Genomic DNA, 16744 nt, shown 5'->3' on the forward strand with positions numbered 1-16744 from the left:
AGGAATGATGGATGGTATAGGGAAGTTATCATTCCGGGTAGATTAAACGATATATTTAAAGGAGCCATCCTCGTAGATAATATAGGACTCTAATCCAAGTGATAAATTGCCTCCATGGATGATGTATGGTGGTAGTCATAATCTTTTTTACATTTTTTTTAGTATGTATGTAATGAGTCCACATCGACACAGGGGCATCCACCCTTATACGAAAATATTTAAGGAATGATAGGGAAAGCTTTTAGAATTATATGATATTATTTGTATAGTATATTATATCCAGCATCAGCTAATAATGAGATATGATCAGGTATGTCATGGATCGAATATTATTCGAAGTTTAAAATCAGTAGTTGAAATTCAACTATGCTACTTGAGAACCCTTCCTACCGATTCAATATGAAAGGCTTCCATCAAAGTTGTGCATATCTTCTTCGAAATCGTCACGATACTTGGAGTCGGAGAATTCTCGGGATGTGTCTTTTGTTCCGAGGTGGAATTTAAGATAGGACAGAAGTCGTAGAAACCTTTGTGGTTACAGATTTTATTCTTCCATGTCCAGTTTTACATACCTATATAAGAAATGGTTTGATATGAGACTCGGTCTAGATACTATTGTAGATTTCTCGGACAATATCGCCTAGGTTCACTCTTGATTGGTAGGATGGTTCCCAATCTAGGTATTTATAGCTTTAAGCAGTCCCGAAATCTTCTACCTCGACATAATTCACTTTAAACCCTCTCTACTTAAAATATTCAACTGCATTGAGAATGAGAAATGGTCTTGGGACACGACCTTGAAATCCAATTTCCTTTTTCGGTAAGTACCTAGATAAAGTACACCGCAGGTACCCGAGCTACGCAAGTTGTGGGGGATTGTGGCTGGTACGGATCCCCACATGAACTAACGACGGGACTTGGCAGGTCGATAATCGAGGCTGAAAAGAAGCCCCACTTTGTATAGTATGGTTGTATTTTCAAGAGTTTGACAACTCAAATCTGAAAAGAGAGAAACTGATCTAATCTCTTTGCTTACATAATGACACCATTTTAGGTGGAAACCCCACTCTGATCAATATCTTTCCATAACGTGTTAAATGAGTGGAGAGCTCCCTTATCGATTAGGGATTTGGAAGCTGCTGCTTAGGTAATTTCGCGGTACAGGCAGATCCGGGCCTCGTCAACATTTACCACCTGCAATTTCCATATTACAAGCTTCAATCTCAAGATCACCTCTCCAATACATCAATCCACATCGACATTACTGCGCGTTATTACCTCTCCATTCCCTCTTCCATTTCCACCACTTGCACTATTCACCCATTTAGACTCTGCGACACCGCGCAGTCTTATTAATCTATCTTAATTGTCTACGTCGTAGCGCAACACATCAAGATGGACCGGTTAAACAGAATGCTTGCCGGTGCCAGCGGCATGGGACTCGGCGCCGCTCCCGGAACGGTGAGAAGCTCTTATTTCTGATTATTTATTGATATGAAATATCGACTCTAGATAGGATATGCCAGTGCAGACAGAGGCTAATGGTGTTTGAATAGGATAACAACAACCTGATCGACAACTCCGAAACCGTTTACATCTCTTCTCTTGCGCTACTAAAGATGCTGAGGCACGGCCGAGCGGGTGTTCCTATGGAAGTGATGGGTCTGATGCTAGGAGAGTTTGTCGATGACTTCACAGTACGGGTGGTGGATGTCTTTGCCATGCCTCAGAGCGGTACCGGCGTCAGTGTCGAAGCTGTCGACCCGGTATTTCAGCAGAAGATGATGGACATGTTGACGCAAACGGGACGGTAGGTTATTCGCCATACATTTATCATTCTGCGCTTATACTAATAACTATACGTAGACCCGAATCAGTCGTTGGATGGTATCACTCCCATCCTGGATTCGGATGCTGGCTGTCATCGGTCGACATCAACACCCAACAGAGCTTCGAGCAACTTACACCGAGGGCCGTCGCCGTCGTCGTCGACCCCATACAGTCAGTGAAGGGCAAGGTTGTCATCGATGCGTTCCGTCTTATCAACCCGCAGTCTCTGATGCTTGGACAAGAACCAAGACAGAGCACTTCCAACTTAGGTCACCTCAACAAACCTTCTATCCAAGCTCTCATTCATGGCCTAAACCGACACTATTATTCTATCGGCATCAACTACCGAAAGACAGCTCTAGAGGAGAACATGCTCATGAACCTACACAAGCACGTCTGGACCGAGGCTTTGCAGATGGAGGACTTCAGACACGAGGGCGATCACAACAAGGAACGTTTCCAGAGATTGGTCACGTTGGCTGACGGTTACGAGAAGAGAGTCAAGGAGGAGACAGAATTAACTAAGGAACAGCTGAAGACACGTTACGTCGGAAAGCTCGACCCCAAGAAGCACTTGGAGGACGTCGGTCAACAGCTCATTGAGGACAACATCGTATCTGTTTCGAGACAGATGATCGACAAGGAGGCGACGATGCCTAAAAAGGAAGCAGCGGCTAATGGCCAGGCGAATGGCGATCGTATGGACGTCGAGGATGAGGAGCTGTAGGTCCGCATATCCGAGATCGATTTAATTGATTCAGACGGTTCGGTCATCAGCAATGTATCATAGGCGTTGGAAGGGCTAGCGGACCCGGTTTAGAAAGCTCCGGCAATGAATGGATTGCTTTACGGCTCGATTCCGCAACTATGCTCGTGAGGTACATCGTGCAATGGGGATCTTCTGCACAACAATACCATCACTTATTCATATTATGCCTAGTCATCTTCTTGCATAACATCATGTTTCGATTTGTGTTGTCTCTTCGCTAACCTGGTTGTTTAGGACTGTTGCTGTTAAGCATTGATGTTTCATCGCATAAAGGACATTGTTGCGTTAACAATGACAATGTGCTGACTCTATGAAGAGACTTGTTATTCCACAGTACTCTTTCGTAACAAGCTGATTGAATCACAATGAACAAAGATACATTATGTTACTGAATAAGGACTGTTATATTCGTTTATATAATCCTCTGACTCCCTCCCCATGGTTGAGAATTCCAATCATCTTCGTCATCCTTAGAAAGGACAAGCAAGATATTTGACACTCAAGTCGAGGGCACTTCTTAGATAGTAAGTATTCTCACCATGGCGTATTCAAACTCTAACGAATCTGCTAGCTGGCCGTCATGGCTTATGGCTTGCGTGAGGTGCTTCCCGAAGGAGAAACCTAAGGCGCCAACTTACCCCGAATTCGCCACTGTTTCATACGACAATGCGGCGCTAGGGCCATTACCTTTCATGATGAAGCCCATTCCTGGTAGAACCGTACGATCGTCTGATAGAAATCCTAGAATTGAATACGACACAAGTGGTCAGGGATCGATCACGTCTCAGCCTCAACAAATTCAGTATTTCTCGGCGAACCAGAGCCAGAGCACACTAGCCAGACCGACGACGGCCTCGTCGGCTACTACAGCCTACCAGCGCTTCCCAGTTAACACTGGTAATGTCTACGGTGCCGACAACAAAGATCCCCGCGAGCGTTGGTCGAAGGCGTACCTTACCCCTCGCCAGTTCGCAGAGCTACTCGATAACATCCACGCTACACTAGCGCATGTTCCCTACGCGATTTGCGGGCTCGCCGCCCTCAACGACTACGGGTACACTACGCGCCGACTGAACAGCGTGAGCCTGCTCTGCCCAGCCTATGCGAAAGACAACGTCCGCGGCTGGCTTAAGACGAAGGGCTACGAGACTTACGGCGACTTTTTTGGGATCCCGATCGGCGACCGCGGGTACGGCGGCGAAGGCGCGACAATCTACGGGGTGCGTGTTAAATGGGTGAACGACGAAGGGTTTGCGTGGCTAGAGAAGGTCAAGTCGAACGTTAGCAACGCGTGGGTGCTCGGGCTAGAAGCACAGATCGATTACTGTGCAATGGGATTCGTCGAGCAGTTCCGCAAGCTCGAGGCCATGACGGCTAACGGTGAGAGTGTGGACAAGGGTTCGCAGGCTGTCGCGAGAGGCGAGTCGAGATTGCGCATGGCGGCGCAGGATATCTTCTGGTGTCTTGATAAGGCGGCGCGAACTCGGCATGTTCTTAACCATAAGTACCTGCCCACACTGCTCAACGAGGAGTTCTGGGTCCCGTTTACGGACCGCTTCGACGATGCGAGGACGGAGATGGCGCGCGCGGGTATCGATGTCGCGGCCGTGCTTGCGAAACATCGTGATCGAAAGGCGGTTAGAGACCACGAGGCTATTCTGCGCCAGTTCGGTCTGGGGAAGGAAGGCGTCGTCACGCAGCAGCCCAGCCCGTACGAGGGCATGCGCACCCTCGCTAACAGCAAGAGCGTGTATAGCCTCCAGCCAGGGTCGGTGAGTCCGGTCCCCCCTGCCCTACCACAGCCTAACCCCGCGTATCTAGGACAGAAGACTAAGTCGTTGACTCGTGCCTCGTCTGGGACGGGGAAAAAGGACGGGCTTTTTACCGGGTTGATGGGGAAGAGGGGCGGGAGCGCGAGGGAGAAGGAACGCGCGAAGTTTCCGAAGATTAGTGAGCCGTTGGAGCGGGGTCGCGAGTTGACTTTGCCCCGGAGTCAGAGTGTTAGAGGGCCGCCGCGCGATCCGGCGCTGGTGCCGCTGCCGAGACAGTCGGCGGAGATTGAGAGGCCTAATCCGGGGTGGGTTTAGGGGAGGAGTTGTGTTGATGTTTGTGAAGTAGGGGATGAATAAGCAAGCACTTCTTGAGTAAGTTCGTCTTTGTTTTTAAATACCTAAATATCTATGTATTTTCTTATGATTTCCCTCTTAAAATTGAAGATACTAAAAAATTCAATAATACGTACGCTATTATTTCACAGTAAAAGATAAGTCTCTTTCCCTCCCTTAGTGATTTGTATGTGGTTCTGCTAAATGTCGATAGTGTGTCCTGCGCCGCCTAATTTCAAGATGGACTCTAATTCAAGTGAATCAGGGGCAAATTCCCTCTAAGAAAAGCAAAACCCCCCTCCCAACGGAAACCGCGCTCAAGACTTAACCTTACGATTTCAGATTGTTTTTCTTAAATTCAATTCGATCCATTTAAGGGATGCTTAACTTCTTTCTAAGAATTTCTGCGCCGTTACTGCGCCTTAAATAATCTCGGACAGTCGCTCAACCATTTCTAAGCATTACAAGGAGGAACCCAGAATAAACCTCGCAGATCGATCTTTTGAAGCCTTGCTATTTCTCTTGTTTACTTCGTATATGTAGGTCGTCGAAACAGACATAACTTTAATTCCGCTATGGCCGTACCGTTTGTCATCCTTTCTCGCAGCCACGTAAGCTATTCTGTCAAAGACCATCTGCGTTTTACGCCATTATGACGCTGAAACGGCCGCTATATTTAACCTCTCGCAGGCTATGGCATGTCCCGCCAAGGGACTCCCGTGCGGCATGGCTGGCAGCTACAACAGCGTATGGGTTCACCATATGGTGGCGCTATTTAGCGCTTAGGCGTGGTAACTGACGTACCTACAAGTAGGCGCTAAGGCACCTAGAATGATTAAATAAGCCTATATCGACATTTCACCCTTAACAGTTGAACGCGCTACTCTTTTAATTCGGAAGTTGTTAAAAATACAGCGATCTAGGTACATCAGTAGAACGCTCAAAATACGTCCCCAGAAATGGTCGGATTTTATTTCACACATGGAGCCTCAATTTCCCTTTCTGGAATCGTGCATGAGACCCGACAAGATGGATCATGGATCATTACTCCCCGTCACCTTTCCCAGAATATCTCCATTGTAAAATCTGCCTCATACTGCCTCATACCATCTCTATCCACCTCCCTGATACGGATGGTCACAACCTCTGTACGAGGGGGGTTGTCCGGAAGTCTATCTCGTCCCAGATTGGTTATAAGTATCCGTCCAGTCGGCAGTCGGACGAGGGTGGTGGACACAGGCTGAAATCATGCATACAAAAGAAGCAATGAAAATGACATGACAAAGAAGACTATCAGCGCCTTTTTTCTTGACATATGTCATAGCATAGCTAAACGCCCTACCGCTTGCTATATATAACATGCAACGCCTGCTGAGCTTGCCGCCCGGTCCGCCACGATTCATCTATCCTGTTCTAATTCACCAGACTAGTTCTCTGTCCATCTGATGTTTTCTTGGCATCTATTAAGCTAGGATCGTCGCACGACCTATGCCAATGCGGCGTTCATTATTCAGTCTAGGGACCGTTGGGTCCCTTTGATGTTGGGGCTTGATAAATTCTTGCTCTGGTTGGTACAGTGATAAACAAAATGCCGGGCGGAGCACACTTATAATATATAGTATCTGGTGCTTGTCTGTATGTACTACCATTTTTGTTACACATATCACCAGATCATAAAAGGACCATTTACCCATCCACCATGGAGTTTCCGCATGATGGCGAGTCTATCTACTATCGATACCAAGCTACGTATGTCCGTAACTGGGCGGGAGATTTGATATATTGCACGGGACCGGAGACAACCCGAATCCAGGAGACTTGGAACTCGATCAGTGCTTGCTTAGGGACTCGGGATATTTCATCCACAAACCAACCCCAATTCCACCATGTCAAGTTAGATGGGGATTTTCAGGGCTGGGAATTACATGAGTTTCGCCGGACTTCGACGACAGTCTCTACCGGAATTATCCTCAGCGATGTGGTTGATCATCCAAGCACCAAGCGAGACTTCGAGACATTCTTCTGTCAACTGCTTCTACGTGAAGCTAACCTCGCAGTCACTCATCAGCGAGTGAATATAAGCCCATTAACTTCGAGTCGATACGACGAGGCTACAGAAGAGATCGTGTCTCTCTTCGACAGGTTCCTTCGGTATCAGGGCGAAAATGATAAGTGGATCGAATCTGGACGAACTTACTTTGCGGAGCGCGTTCGTCACTTCACTTCCCAGGGAAGACGAATTGAGCTTTGCTTGCCTGCTTTCCCGTGCAAGTCGTCGAATTTAGACAAAGTCACGGGAAAAGACCCTGATCGTGGAGAACTTCTTGCCTTGGAACGTCTACACAGCTTCATAGAGGCTGTCGAGAAGATATATGATGTAGGCGCAAAGCTCTGGATCATTAGCGATGGGCATGTCTTCAGTGACTGCAGTAAGTCACCCTTTTACATCCTAACCTCTGAAACGCCGCTAATGGATCGTAGTCGGTGTTGACGACGAAGATGTGGATTCGTATGGTCTGAAGCTAATCAAAATGAACCGCGCAATTGGACTTCGAAGAGGGAACACGGATCGGGTAGGCTTTAAATCTCTAGTCGATCTCTTCGAGCTAGAGAGATACAAGCACAAACAATCGAAACTTTCCCAGCTCGACATACCCACTATTAACCACTACGTCGAAACACGTGTGACTACGGAAGCGGAACTTTGCCGACGTATCCTCATGGCCGGGTGTCAATCCCAGAGGTCTGGGCTCCGAGCTCGGATTGAGTCGCAAGACCCTGCTATTCTGGCTTTATATCGCGGCTTTTCGCGGTTTATGCTTGAGGATCTAGAACACCATCCATTTACGCGAACTATGAGCCGCTCGAAACAGAAGAAACTTTCCGCTAAAGTGGCTTTTGAGATGATCATGGTGAGCCCCTATTACCTACGTCATTCATTCCCATTGAAATATACGAATAAAGAAGCCCACTAACTATATTTTTTGCCGCAGAGGAATCAGGCGTATTCCAACCTCGTGGAACTGCTCTTCCCAAACCATATTCGGTTATCGATCCACGCGTAAGTTACTCAAGCGTGTCCCAAGACATTCTTGTGCAAACATTTACTCAATAGAACTAACCGCATTTATCTATTAGACACAACAATGCTGGACCCAAATTCGGCATCCAGCTATTCGACCCAGCAGTCGTTCGAGCCGTTGAGACGCTCTCACCTAACAGCAACCCCATGACCTCCCGTGACCTGCTACATATCCCTACCCCATGGCATAACTCGGTAGTAAAGGTCGTTGGTAGCAAGATACTATGCGTTACGAAAGCCAAAGTGGTACGAGATGCTCTAGCCGATGGTGGAATGACGGGAAGCCTATTGGGACAAGAAAACCAGATCGACTCTATCCCGGCAGTATATTTCACTGTGAACACTACCCCTAGGAAGCGAGATCCGGCAGATCAACAAGAGACAGCGCACAAGGAGCCCTCCAAACCTACGCCCCAGGTTACCATTGCATCAGGTAGGGAGGGCATAGCATCGTTAGTAACCAAGACTATCATCCTCCACGTTTTTAAATACTAACCTGATTCTTAAGACTGACAATCGCGCCCGTTCGGTATTTTGCGAGTAGCTCGACTCCCATAACGTGCGAAACCGATTACGTTCTTGTGTAAACGGACCGAGGCGTATCGTCGCACATGTATCCGTCTAAATAGGGGGAAGAGGGGGATTTGGAAACCCATTTACCAGACGGTAAAAATCGTCTAATTTTTCTAATGGGAACTCGGTATTATCAAAATACGTCTTTAGGGACTTAATAGTAATTCTTTGGCTATTTATGAGTTTTTATCTATTCCTAGGTGAATAATTTTCAATTAATATCGGTTGATGCCACAGATAGGTATAATATGCCCCTGACTTTGTAAATCCGGTGGACCAGACCCACTATAATAGGGGTAAGATTCCAATATATATTTTTCGATAATTATACTTACCCAGGTATGTGGTTACAGTTATAACCGGTAAGGATATGTATGGAGAGACCTTGATATATCTGTATAAAGGTAGAGGCGACATAGAACGATTTCGGTAGGGCGATCCGCACATGGTAGTAACGATTTTATAGGAAAAAGACAGTACGGTCTTGCGGGTGGGCACTGTCGTCTATTTCCAAGGTTGACGTAGGATAGAATGTGCTCAAATGTGCTCCTTCTCGGCAGTAAGTACCGTTAGCAAACATTTGTGTGGTAAGGTACCACTGACCTGGAACTGATCAAGGCCAGAATCGTACCATGTCCCAGTTAATAAGGTAACACAAGAAATACAGTTGCAAATTGTACGAAGGATGCCGTTTGCATTGTCAGTCGTCTTGACAAGCTGGGGTTGGGAAGTTACGATGACTGTATTTCGCACTTGCCTAGGTATATTCAACGTGCCTACCTATTTGACAGGTGGGTATCCCTAGGCAAGTGCGTACTGACTGTCAACTGCCTAGCAACCGATTTATCGTTTTGGTTGGCCCGTGACGACTTGTTTCCTCCCTCGTCGCCGACCCGACTACGAAATCTTTTGTGGTGTCTTCTATTTACACGCTCGGTGCACAAACGTAAACCTTTCTTCCAATTACAACAACCAAACCTCAATTTTCATCACGTCAAACTTCCGTCTTTTTTCGCGACGCAACGTTTGTTCATCATGGACATGCCTGATATGCCCGGCATGGGCTCTTCATCCTCGATGATGATGGACATGCCTACTTCAACTGCTACCGCTGCACCCGCAGCCACTTCTATGACGATGGGCGGAATGGGAGGTATGGGAGGTATGGACATGGGCAATGGAGGCGGCCACATGTGCAAGATCTCCGTAAGTATTATCATTTCGTTCTAATTATCATCTGTAGTCGCAAACATTTATTATCACTCGATGATAAATAATTGTCGCGACTTTTTTTCTTTTTGAAGGGGGACTAACTGACACCAATAGATGCTCTGGAACTGGAACACCGTCGACGCGTGTTTCCTCTCGACTTCCTGGCACATCAAGTCGAGTGGCATGTTCGCCGGATCTTGCATCGGTGTGATCCTCCTTGCAATCACTCTCGAGGGTCTTCGTCGCTCTGTCAAGGAGTATGACCGTTACCTCATCCGCAAGAACATCAGCGGAGGCCTTGTTGCCGTGACCCGAGCCGAGTCGCCCAAGATCGACCCTCCCACCACTGCCGCTTCGGCCCCCGTGTCGTCGGTCACTCCCAGCGCTGCCTGTGCAGCAAGCTACCGCCCCAAGGTGTGGGAGCAAGCCATTCGTGCTCTTCTTCACACGGCCCAGTTCATCGTGGCCTACTTCCTCATGCTGTACGTACTCCATTCTGCCTATTTTTCTTGTGTCTCTACATGACATAACTGACCACTTCAATAGGTTGGCCATGTACTACAACGGTTACTTCATCATCTGCATCTTCATCGGTGCGTACATTGGTAGCTTTGTCTTCCAGTATGAGAAGCTTGGTGGGTAAGTTCCCTTATAGACCGCTATAGCATTTTCTTTCTCTTTCCCTTCCTTTCATACATACATAGTATCTAACAATGGCAATAGTGGACAGCAGACCAGCGCTGCCAGTGAAGCGACGGTATGCTGCGGTTAAGCCTGTGCCCCTGCACCTCTACAAACAACAACGACCTTAGCAATCTGTTGATAAACTGCGGCACTGATGTGATACCCTTCTTTATGTGCCCGAGATGGGAAGGAGGGTTGAGGAAATCGTGCTTTATGCCGTGATGGCTCTTTGATAATGATCGTGCGATCGTTACGGCTCTTTGATTCTATAAATTCGCATAATGAAAGTCTTGTACCTGGCACCCATCTTTGGTCTTCAATTATCGTGAATGTGAATGTGATGGTACCTGGTGGTCGGTACGCAGTTTAATGTCGTGGCCATGGCTAAGCTACCGACTTGTTGACAGATCAGCTAGTCTTCATATCAGCACCAATTATCATATTTTCGTATTAATTAGCCCATAGCAAGTGAAATATTCCATTTGATATTTTATTAGTATGCTGATCCGCGAACGATAAGCCCATTGGTAAACTCTCGCTCACGATTATACTCGAATCGAGAAATACTGTTGTCCGCTGTCTGATATAATTTGACCAGCAAATACGGATATTCGTTACCATGTTATAAATAATATGTATCCGGCCTGAATACTGCCCTAGAGAATATTTGGGAGACCACGCCGTCCCATGATTATAAGACTGTTACTTCTGCATATTGTAGGGGCCGTTATGTACGTTATATACCTATGTTATTACAAGAATAAAAGAAATGATCTAATATATGTGGTGTGAAAACCACCGACTTGGTAATTACTCAGATAATCAGCCATGATCTACTTAGTACTATATAAGAAGGAAGGTGGTATGGATATGGACATTGTTTTGTCCTTGTATTTTGTATCCTCGTTTTTGGGTACACCGTGCTGCTATTAAGACCTCCGCCAAGTGGACATAGATATCGTGATGTTTAGGGTTTAGCGTAGGTAGAGATGGCTTTTTATTCAAGTGTACAGACGGTACGTAGACGGTATGTATTTTGGTATTTAATATTATTTCTGTGTGTCTGATGGTTGTTCGGAAAATCTCAAGCTACATCGTCTCTCAGTAGGTGGGTACCGAGGCACCTACCACGTACGGTGCCGTGAAGTCTACTGGGTACAATACATATGTAAATATTAAACTTCATGACTGACTTAATACAATTTTTAATAGGTACTTAGGTACTCACCTTTTAATTTTTCAAATCAGCCGGCAAGCTAATGTCTATATAACGACGCGTCCCCCGACTCAATTTGACAACAAAATTTCTCCCATTAACAACAACAACAAGCATCGATGCTAAGGCTGGCCACCTTACTCAGCTTTTTATAAAGAAAAATTAATAAACGATAAAAACGAATTATCGTACATTATTATGTTCCTAGGAGGTATGATATTTATTTTTTTTACTATCATATATTATCGACACTAATTAATCATGCAGTTCAACCCCGTCCGACTATAAGTCACTCTTGCATAAGCAAGACGTTAATAAATACGCCAATTATTTAAATAAATATGGCGTCACCTTATAATGTCGGCCGGTAATCAACCAGGCATTCCCCTTCCTCCGCGTACGGGCCAGAAGGGTCAGACCATGATAGTCTCACGGCGATGACAATAACAACATGCGACCATCCCGTGGCGAAGAGAGCCAATAGAGCCAACCCGTTCGCTGACCCCCAGTAATAAGACAACGCCATATAAAAGGCGTTGATAATGGGGGTCATAGAGGGGAAGAGCTCGAAGAAGCGCTTGAAGAAGCGCTCGATGGCGGGTTCTTTCTGGAACCGGGGCGCGCAGCAACGCCATCCAGTATGCTCGCGCCCTGAGAAAGAAGTCACCATCGACCCTATCGCCTTCACTTACTGGCTCAAGGGGTTCAATCCCGGACTTGTCTCTTCGAAGAGTAAGATCATCCACACTTAAGTGGTGTTTCTTCGAAGAGGGGACTTCAAAGTCACCAGAGCAGGAAGGATATATTCCCCTGCCGGACCAGCTACGGGGGCCTCCTCTGCTCGATAAACGCCTTCGTCGATTGACGATCTAAATAATGCCTGTCCTTTACTCAGAGGGGATTGTAGGCCACTTCTAATCTATGGTGGCCGCTTTCCTGTTGCTGTTCAACCACATCGAAGGCGTCGATACGCCTTCGTCTTTAGGGAATACACCCTAAACGGCCGGCTTCAACGGCCAGCAATCGAGTATACAAATAGGAAATAATCTAGGCTGGCCCTAGAGTTCCTACAAATTCCTGGGAAATTGTCGACAAGGTATCCTTGACACCCAAGGGCGAGAACAATCTATTCCTGTTTTACCTTGGTGTCTTAAGCAACACCAAAGACAAAGCACCGCGCGATCCCAACGCCATTTACCGAGAACCCTACAGCGTGCCTTCCACTGGCGATGCTGCTTCTAAGCAGGGACGCATACATACGGCTTCACCTCCGGGGGCTGGGATAGCTAAGGCTATAAATTACAGCCATCATTCCAGCCCCGTACTTAACTGCGGATGTGTTGCCCATCAGATGTTCCTGGTCGCTCACCCTGAACAATATCATCCCAACGTTGCTGGAGCTTTAGAGAGAGGAGGCTCTGGGACAGACCACAAGGTCGTTTTGGGTGGGTTGGTTATATTATAAATGAATGTTGCCGATTAAAAGGTTTTTAAGGAACTTGGAATTTCTATCTAACAGGTGGCCGTGGTGTACAAGGATATTTGGGTATTGGGGATACAACTGGGAGAGATGTTTAAAGAATTGAGAGAGAAGTTTAGAGGTCATGAAATTAGTTAAGTAAGCAGTGCGCACATATTAATAAGCGCGGTGGACAGAAACATTTTAGTCAGCAGGATCAATTACATAATCTTTCCCCCACGCTGCATCGTAGATCTAGCGCGGTCTTAGCTCATCAACCTATATTTTTCGTTCCACCTTCAGGAACAGAATTAACAACTTCACAACATTTCATACGAAATTTTTTACCATTCCAGAAATTCCAAGATGGCACCTACTAAGGACAGCTTCTTCGACCTGGAAAGGCAACGACGAAAGTTAGAGGAAAATGTTGAGAAATTATCTAAGGCGCTTGAGTACTGGAAACAATCTCAGGAAGAGTATGAGACCTTGCGCAAGGCTGTTCAATCATCGGCTAGTCGGGAGGAACTTAGAAATACGAGAGACCAATTCGAAGGCAAGATCTTAGACAAAAAAGAACTTGACGTTATTTTCGGCCCCAATGTCGCCAAAACTGCTGAACAGATTGGTAGCGTACTCACAAATCGAGTGGACTATGTCGCAAAAAATGTAGGCACTCTCAACAAGCAACTTGAGGACGTGCAGAACAAGCTCGCTGCCGTAACCGTTGTCACGAACCCCGACGCTACCGACGAAGAAGGTTTACCGATTACCGAGATCATGGAAGAGCTTGATGATGATGACAATGTCGTATCTTATACCCTACGCACTCCTGGAGATAATCGACCGCAGATTCTAGAGACATTAAGGAAAGCTGGAATCACAGATTTTGAGTCACCTACCAATAGCAACACCCTGCATGATACATCATCCCATGAGGTGAAGAAAGACGAGCCACAAAATCCAACTGATGATGAGAGTCCATCGACCCATCAATCCAAACAATCCCAGCCCACTCAACAACCGAAAGAAACATCCGTTGAGGAACAAGTAAAGCCGAAGCCTGCCCCTAAAAAGAAGAGTGTAGCGTTTACCGAGGATACGAAACCCGGTGAAGAGAAGGAGCAGTCAGATACTGCTAAGAGATTAGAAGAAATTCTCCAGAGGGCGAGGGATCAGCAAAGCATAATATCGAACCCCGTTTTCCCTGCCGACGAAGCACCAGAGGATGCGGCATTGCGAGAAGATATGATTCGATATAACAAGCAGACCATGGAGTACGAGATGGCTCCTATCGTCGCTGAATTGCAATTAGAGGAAGGATCCTCTGCGGACGATACTGATGACTATAGTGACTACGATGACGACGGTTACGACGAGGACGAATTAGGCCGGACAAAGGTTCACGTTGACGATGATTGGAAACGATATATGCTGGAACTTAAAGAGAAGTTGACTGGATACGAGTTTAAGAAGGATACGGCAGCAGATGAAGAGAATGATATGGTCGAGGGCGTTGGCCGTATAACTATCAGACACGAGGGTCAAGATGTACCCAATAGTGGAAGCGAACCAGCGGCCCATCCTAATACCGAGGCTTCGGCACCAACAAAGGAGATTAAAAAGAGCGTTAAATTTGCAGCGAGCCTTGACATTGCGGATACCTCAGTTCCAGTTCCAGCTCCAGCTCCTGCCCCACAGCAAAGCCACCCAGAAATAAACCCTATTTCTGAAGTTGTTATGGAGCGCAATGGTGGAACGCATCAACCGAGAGTTACTTCCTCAAAGAAGGCTTCCCGATTCCGCAAGGCGAGAGGCACCGATCCCTCGATCATGAGGGCACCAGTGGCTCTGGATGGCACCCCAATCGCACCTGACAGACCCGACATCAACATTAAGCCAATTCCCTCAGGCCCCAATGGCCAGACGATTGCAAAGTCCGTGTTCGAGCACGAGCCGTCTTCGCAGGCAAAAGAGCCAGATGAATTCGACGCCAACCTCCTCCACAACCAAGCTACAGAAGAGTACTACAAGATGCGGAATAGGCTCGTACACCGAAACGGCGGTTTTATGAAGGAAGACGAAAATCCAATCCAACCGCTAGATGAAGAGGATGGTGGACCAAAGCGGATGAGTCGCTTTAAGGCAGCTAGACTGGCTAAGTCATGAATAGGATTAAGAATTCGAAATCGCTCAATATTGAGCTATGCATTCCGGTTCTTGATCCTAGGATTGTGTGAGTGAGGTTTGTGCTTATTGCGTACTAAGGATCGCCTGTTCTCGAAGTTTACGATCCTGATATTGATTCTGCGAACATACGAACTTATCAGTGTCTACAAAACGACGGTTTGCTTGGCACCTAGATACTTAGCATCAATGCATCACGATTGCATCACCCACATAGGGACACTCTGCGAAAATCACCATCAATAAATGTAAGATAATGCTTTTCACGTAGGTAGGCTTTACAAAATGTGCCTGTCGTAAGTGTTTTTTTTGCTATTTCATTTATCTCATAACCTAAGATGATAGATATGTGACGGAACGCTTCTAATCTGACAATTGATGCGTAGCGGTGCTTCGTCTGCTATGTCATTACTGGCGATTCCAAGATCGAAACTCATAGTAGGGCTCTCTGATGCCTTTACACTTGGCATTTTATGCCCCTGTGGTATTGGCTATTCGTTTCACCCTGCACATCTCATCCCATCCGCAAACACAGATATGCACATGATGTACTTATGTAGATAATTGGATCCTTCGATGCTCATGTCTCTTTTAAGTGTTTTCTTCCCGTGACTTGAATTCCAAGCATTGTTAGTGACACCTGAAACTTGCAGCCTTTGAACCTTCCTTTTTTCTTTCTTACTTACACCTACCACCCCTAATCTACTGCACCTTAGCATTGCTAAAGTCCAGCTCAGGATGCTGGTCCTGGAACTTCTTGAGAATGTCGTTCTTCCTCTGCTCGTCGGACGAGGGCAGCCCTTTCTCCTTCTGCGACTGGTCGTACATCATCTTCTCCACCATCCCCCGCGTCTCGCCGTCCAGGTCGCTTAGCTTAGAGCTCTCCGGCTGGATCTTGGTCACGTCGATTGGAGGCGCGCTGGTTATTACGTGCGCCCACCATTCCATCTTGTTGATCTTGTCTAGGTGGATTTCGATCGTTTTGGTGCCGTCGGGTGAGGAGACCAGCGTCCAGGTTGAGTCGTCGGTGTGGATTGCGTGTGGGAGGTCGCCCTGTTGGGGGCAGCGGTTAGGTTTGTTTCTTGGTTATGGCTTGTAATGTTGGGGAGAGTGTGGGTGTGGGTATAGGTGTAGGTATGTACACATACATCGATGATGGGATCTTGGCCCTTGATACCGGCTTTAAGCTTTAGCTTCTTGATGTCCACAACGAGATCCCGCCCCTTGAGGTTACCCGGTACGGTGATGCTGATATCGAGGTCGGCGATGGTCTGGTTCCATTTGTAAGGCAGCGCGGCTTGCTCCTCAGCCTCCTTGGCGCGGGCAGCGGCTTCTTGCTCGGGGGTGGGTTCTGGTAATGGTTGTTAGATGAATGATGACGAGAGGAAAGTCATATGTGAATGCATACCGTTGTCAGCCATTATTTCAAGGTTGTTTGTGGTGTTTGATGTCGTTGAGAGCCGTTTGGTGGATTAGGTAACAACTTTAGTAGATGGAAGAATCTATCGGAAAATGGAAAGAGCTTGTAGCTGGATGGAGGGGCAAGTGTTGGTGGGGCAAACATCACACCCCTGCAATATCTAGTTTCCCGGGATTTTCTGGCCAATCACCTTTCTGGTAATAGATG

General features: G+C 46.8%; 7 protein-coding genes across 7 annotated transcripts; 5 read left to right on the forward strand and 2 right to left on the reverse strand.

Annotated features, from left to right (window-relative positions):
* The first annotated feature begins 1015 nt into the window (after nucleotides 1–1015).
* On the forward strand, nucleotides 1016–2836 carry GGS22DRAFT_172497 (Mov34-domain-containing protein). The gene is made up of 3 exons (XM_047962773.1): nucleotides 1016–1461; nucleotides 1557–1810; nucleotides 1867–2836. Exons 1-3 carry the CDS (start codon nucleotides 1396–1398, stop codon nucleotides 2555–2557), a joined length of 1011 nt encoding a protein of 336 aa, XP_047815412.1. The 5' UTR covers nucleotides 1016–1395; the 3' UTR covers nucleotides 2558–2836.
* Nucleotides 2837–3138: 302 nt separating this feature from the next.
* On the forward strand, nucleotides 3139–4686 carry GGS22DRAFT_196495 (uncharacterized protein; the record flags this gene model as incomplete). The annotated part of the gene is made up of 1 exon (XM_047965835.1): nucleotides 3139–4686. One exon carries the CDS (start codon nucleotides 3139–3141, stop codon nucleotides 4684–4686), a length of 1548 nt encoding a protein of 515 aa, XP_047815413.1.
* Nucleotides 4687–6403: 1717 nt separating this feature from the next.
* GGS22DRAFT_196496 (Pyoverdine/dityrosine biosynthesis protein-domain-containing protein) lies at nucleotides 6404–8281 on the forward strand (the record flags this gene model as incomplete). Its single annotated transcript, XM_047965836.1, has 4 exons — nucleotides 6404–7133; nucleotides 7186–7616; nucleotides 7698–7765; nucleotides 7843–8281. 4 exons carry the CDS (start codon nucleotides 6404–6406, stop codon nucleotides 8279–8281), a joined length of 1668 nt encoding a protein of 555 aa, XP_047815414.1.
* Nucleotides 8282–9085: 804 nt separating this feature from the next.
* Nucleotides 9086–10533, forward strand: GGS22DRAFT_172502 (Ctr copper transporter family-domain-containing protein). The gene is made up of 4 exons (XM_047962774.1): nucleotides 9086–9565; nucleotides 9686–10053; nucleotides 10118–10210; nucleotides 10295–10533. Exons 1-4 carry the CDS (start codon nucleotides 9395–9397, stop codon nucleotides 10341–10343), a joined length of 681 nt encoding a protein of 226 aa, XP_047815415.1. The 5' UTR covers nucleotides 9086–9394; the 3' UTR covers nucleotides 10344–10533.
* Nucleotides 10534–11823: 1290 nt separating this feature from the next.
* On the reverse strand, nucleotides 11824–12141 carry GGS22DRAFT_192217 (uncharacterized protein; the record flags this gene model as incomplete). Its single annotated transcript, XM_047965228.1, has 1 exon — nucleotides 11824–12141. The coding sequence occupies one exon, from the start codon at nucleotides 12139–12141 to the stop codon at nucleotides 11824–11826; it is 318 nt and encodes a 105-aa protein (XP_047815416.1).
* Nucleotides 12142–13257: 1116 nt separating this feature from the next.
* GGS22DRAFT_59732 (Prefoldin subunit-domain-containing protein) lies at nucleotides 13258–15422 on the forward strand. The gene has a single exon (XM_047967502.1). It carries the CDS (start codon nucleotides 13297–13299, stop codon nucleotides 15097–15099), a length of 1803 nt encoding a protein of 600 aa, XP_047815417.1. The 5' UTR covers nucleotides 13258–13296; the 3' UTR covers nucleotides 15100–15422.
* Nucleotides 15423–15819: 397 nt separating this feature from the next.
* On the reverse strand, nucleotides 15820–16538 carry GGS22DRAFT_192219 (nuclear movement protein; the record flags this gene model as incomplete). The annotated part of the gene is made up of 3 exons (XM_047965229.1): nucleotides 15820–16170; nucleotides 16266–16468; nucleotides 16526–16538. The coding sequence occupies 3 exons, from the start codon at nucleotides 16536–16538 to the stop codon at nucleotides 15820–15822; spliced, it is 567 nt and encodes a 188-aa protein (XP_047815418.1).
* Between the last annotated feature and the right edge of the window lie 206 nt (nucleotides 16539–16744).

The sequence above is a fragment of the Annulohypoxylon maeteangense genome, assembly GCF_022496945.1.
Source record: "Annulohypoxylon maeteangense strain CBS 123835 unplaced genomic scaffold GGS22scaffold_19, whole genome shotgun sequence".
Classification (NCBI taxonomy): domain Eukaryota; kingdom Fungi; phylum Ascomycota; class Sordariomycetes; order Xylariales; family Hypoxylaceae; genus Annulohypoxylon; species Annulohypoxylon maeteangense.

Excerpts from the sequence above, each read along its gene's own strand:
- GGS22DRAFT_172497 (XM_047962773.1), top strand. The coding sequence starts at position 1,396 with ATGGACCGGTTAAACAGAATGCTTGCCGGTGCCAGCGGCATGGGACTC. Across the intron at positions 1,462-1,556 it reads TCGGCGCCGCTCCCGGAACG|GATAACAACAACCTGATCGA; the intron begins GTGAGAAGCTCT and ends GTGTTTGAATAG. Across the intron at positions 1,811-1,866 it reads ATGTTGACGCAAACGGGACG|ACCCGAATCAGTCGTTGGAT; the intron begins GTAGGTTATTCG and ends AACTATACGTAG.
- GGS22DRAFT_59732 (XM_047967502.1), top strand. The coding sequence starts at position 13,297 with ATGGCACCTACTAAGGACAGCTTCTTCGACCTGGAAAGGCAACGACGA.
- GGS22DRAFT_172502 (XM_047962774.1), top strand. The coding sequence starts at position 9,395 with ATGGACATGCCTGATATGCCCGGCATGGGCTCTTCATCCTCGATGATG. Across the intron at positions 9,566-9,685 it reads GCCACATGTGCAAGATCTCC|ATGCTCTGGAACTGGAACAC; the intron begins GTAAGTATTATC and ends TGACACCAATAG. Across the intron at positions 10,211-10,294 it reads CAGTATGAGAAGCTTGGTGG|TGGACAGCAGACCAGCGCTG; the intron begins GTAAGTTCCCTT and ends CAATGGCAATAG.